Source organism: Perna viridis, chromosome 5, assembly GCF_037379345.1.
Source record: "Perna viridis isolate PV_CMFRI_1.1 ecotype Kerala chromosome 5, ASM3737934v1, whole genome shotgun sequence".
Classification (NCBI taxonomy): Eukaryota; Metazoa; Mollusca; class Bivalvia; order Mytilida; family Mytilidae; genus Perna; species Perna viridis.
In genome coordinates, this window is record NC_142449.1 from 756,399 (window position 1) to 760,495 (window position 4,097).

Consider the following 4,097-nt stretch of genomic DNA (forward strand, 5'->3'; position numbering starts at 1 on the left):
TAGTAGTCTTTAGTTTGTACATTTGGGTGCTTTATATTCAGTTTCTTTATTTCCGTTGTAAACAAGACTCAGACCTTTTTGAACTGATTCTTAGGTGTGTTTAATTGTGTATTACTTTTCCACAGTGGCCAGATTTTAAAGGGGGAGGGTTGTGATGACGCCAAAGTACTTTAACCCCGCCGCATTTTTTTGTGTTTTTCCCAAGACAGGAATTTCTGGCCTATGTATGTCTTGTTTCGTTTTCACCGTTAGTCTTATGAGCATGTTTATGAGCAAGTCGGCGTGTGTTTCTAGAAAAGTAGAGGACGGTTACCCCACCGGTGCACCTGGTCCGTGCTCCCAGTTTTTAGTGGAGTCCGAGTTGTTCATTTACTTTTGTTACTTTGTATGTATTATTTTGGATATTTTATGTTCTTTGCTGTGTGTGTCTGTTTTTCATGTCTGGTCTTTGTCCGTGGATTACATTCTTTTGATTTCCGCTGGAATCTTGGTTCCCTTGATTACTCATTCAAATAAATAGCTTCTATCAAACTGCATTGCATGTTCAAAGCATATTGAACACATAGTTAATAGAACACAACTCAACAATTCAGCTTGGTTCGCATATCCTATTTAATATTTAAAATATTTTCATCCATAGTTTTCTTACACTGTTTTTTTTTTAATGGAACTAACTAGATTCTTTTGGCTGAATACGAAATTTCTTTCTAGACATTTTACATTCTTCGTTAAACCGAAGCTTACGCTGTGTAATATTTTGCAGATTACTTATATGATTCTTTGCTGTTGATGTACCAAAGGTCTTTTCTGCTGATTTTAATCCCCCCCCAAAAAAAAAGCAAAACAAAACAAAACAAAAACAAACAAACAAAACAAAACAAAACATCAATATTTTTTTGTGTAGGACAACATAGTTTACATCAAAGAATTTGGCTTTTTTTTTTATTATTATTAAATTGAGAAGTTATTGTATTAATGATTCGTACAATCTTTTCCAGAAAATATGGTCAGCATTAAAGTGTTTATCAACAAAGTCGGAACTTGCTTCAATGCATGTCACTTTATTCCATATTTTCAACAATGACTTGGGCATTTCTGTCGAGCTGATACTATGTAATAAAATAACAATCAGCATGTCTCTATTCTCTTGAAACATTTGCATTCTAGCCATATCTAGTTCAAATTCACACCAACTGCTTTCAAGAAAATTCTTACTCACTACCATAACTACCTTTCTACTTATCGAGACTGCTTCTATGATATTGTCCGCAATTAAATTTCCGGGAACGAAATCTCGGTGATGTAAACACAAAGACAAACCTTTTTCTTTTTCTAAGAAAGAACAAAGAGGACCACAAACCCATTTATAGTCACTATGATGGTAGGCTACGAATGCACTATACTTATAATCTTTTGATTCCCCTTCAATTCTGACGTAATGACGGTACTTCCGCCGGATGCTGAGATACCAGTACTGTAGGGTCACTCTGTATTTGTATCCTATGATACTTCCAACAAGAATTATAATAAGTATAATGGATAAACATATAGCTAAAACTAGCCATAATTTTGAAACACATTTTGTTTTCAGATTTTTTAATGTTCTATAGACAGAGGTTGTCGACGTTTTACTTCCGTCAATATATTCACACGTGTAATTTCCCTTGTTGTCAAGGGTAACATTAGTTTGATGCAGCCATTCAATAAAGTGCATTGACTCACAGTTACACTCAAGATAGTTGTTGTTTAAATGTACTTCAAGTTTGTTATCCACTCGATTGTTCAGTGTATCTAATTCTTTCATTGTTTTAGTGCTTAAATACCTGATTTTACTGTAACTAATATCTATATATTGCAGCTTTGTAAAGTTCTGTACTGAAATGGGAAATTCTGAAAAAACATTATCTTTTAGTATGAGCCGAGTAAGCGAATGTCCTTGGGATCTAAAAAACACATCGTTCATTTGAGAGAATGCATTAGCAGAAAAATCTATTTCTTCTAGTTGTGTCAATCCATTCAGAAACATGCCATCTTTGTCATTTTTCAGTCCTTTTCCCAAACTAGCAGATCGGCTATCAAGAACACGAAGCCGCTTAAAAGGCTGTAATATAAACATATTTAAAGAGCTACAGTTGAATCCGGACACTCGCAAAACATCTAAATTTTTTATTCCATATATTGTAGCGTTGCAGGAGCGTACTGGTGCCCAATTAAAATCGAGAACCTTCAAGTTCAGTGCTGAAGTTAGATTGACGTTTATCAGTCTCATTGGATTGCAAACAAGTTTAGAAGCATAAAAGGCTTCTAAACTAGGCGGTAAAGGGAATGACACGACATAAGGCCTACTTTTATAATGTGTAGTCTTTTCGGGAACTAATCTCCTAATGATAGATTTATCAGACGGGAAAGTAGGAAATCCTGCTCCCGAACCAGGAATTAGGGGATCCTGACCTGTAATGTCAATAACCTTAAGACCGGTCAATTCAAATAACTCAAAAGCAGTTCCTATATCTCCGTATAACTTGTTTCTCGACAAATTCAATGATACTAGACAATGTTTGTATTTCATTGTCGGAATAGAACCGGACTGTATAATAGCGATGAAGTTTTTTTCCAAGTCAAGTTTTTGTAAGCAAATCTGCCCAATAATTTGAAAATGTTGCGGAGTAAGAACATCTGCGCCTAATCTGGCCCAATAGTTACGCTTCAGAATAATTGATGTCATGTTTGTATCTTTAAATGCGGCTAAAGATGGAATAATATCCGATATTTTCATGTTGTTATTGGAAAGATCAAGATTTTTTAATCCTTTTAGTGGAAAAAAAGATGCACTTTCTATTCTTTTTATATGACATTGCAGAGTGATTTTTTCTAATTTAATGTGTTCAAACACTGTAAATGTCCCATTTAACAGCTCAGTGAAGCCACATGGTAAGAATTTCAAGACCTTCAGTTCTGTCATTGTTGAAAAGCCAGAACCAAAGCTCCCTTCTCTTATTCCATTTATATTCAATACTTGAAGTCTTTTCAAGACACTGAGAGACGCATCCGGGTACGATTCAGAAAACTGAGCCTCATTTTCGGACAAATCTAAATACGTCAGGTTCAATAAAGAATTGAAGATGGTTTTAGGGAACGATGTAAAATCTAAGTAATTTCGGCTAAGATCCAGTGTTTGAAGTTTATCTAAGTTGTTGAACGTGTTGCTACCCAGTTGGCTGATTCCTGATGATTTTATCGACAACGTATGCAGTTCTTTAAATTCACTGAATGTATCATTGCGCAGGAGAGTAAATTTGTTTCCAGAAAGGTTTAGAATGGTCGTATTTACCGGTATGTGTTTCGGAAGTTCTCGGTATCCACGATTGCTACAGTCACAAATTATATCACTTTTGGTACGCATTATTTTACATCGATGTCCAATTGTTGTAGATATGACACACAAAAGAAGTATCTTTATCACATACATGATATCACGTCGACAACAATCCTATAGAACTTACACTATATCTTGACCTGGGACACTTGACATACTGTATGCGCGAGTTTATGTTCAGTTCGCACAAGTATAAATGTTTTGGCAACCATGTCAATAAATATAAGGAATTTTAACCGAATACCGACCCTAACCTGGTCACACTGATAACAAAATTGGTCAGTAATCAAACTTTATCAACCCTATTTAAATTATACAGAACTAAACCAGATTAATAGATACATTTCCGCTTTCCACTTCAAGTGATAGTACGGTGTAGTCTTCACAAATTAACACAACTTATCCGTTTGAGTTTAATAAATCTTCCTAAAAATTCTAATAAAATCATACTTTTTTTTTTTAAGAATTCAGGTTTCAATTATATTTGCTATTTTTAAGTGCCTACGAGTTCTGCGAAAAAAATGCAGTCTTATTTCAACATAAGGCATAAAATTTCCATTTATTTTGTTGAACATATTTTTAATAGTAAACATTTTAAGCTAATTTTGTCCCTTTAAATATTTTCAACTCTATTTGAATATTTGATATAAATATCTAAACAAAAATCCACGTGATCAAGCTACATAACAAACTAGGTCACTTAAGTAATTTAGATGTCAGC

At 34.1% G+C, this 4,097-nt stretch overlaps 1 protein-coding gene across 1 annotated transcript; it reads right to left on the minus strand.

The window, feature by feature from the left end:
* Positions 1–581: 581 nt before the first annotated feature.
* On the minus strand, positions 582–3,665 carry LOC148615517 (toll-like receptor 4). The gene has a single exon (XM_088581789.1). The coding sequence runs from the start codon at positions 3,467–3,469 to the stop codon at positions 965–967; it is 2,505 nt and encodes an 834-aa protein (XP_088437915.1). The 5' UTR covers positions 3,470–3,665; the 3' UTR covers positions 582–964.
* Between the last annotated feature and the right edge of the window lie 432 nt (positions 3,666–4,097).

Coding starts and splice junctions, on each gene's coding strand:
- LOC148615517 (XM_088581789.1), bottom strand. CDS start 3,469: ATGTATGTGATAAAGATACTTCTTTTGTGTGTCATATCTACAACAATT.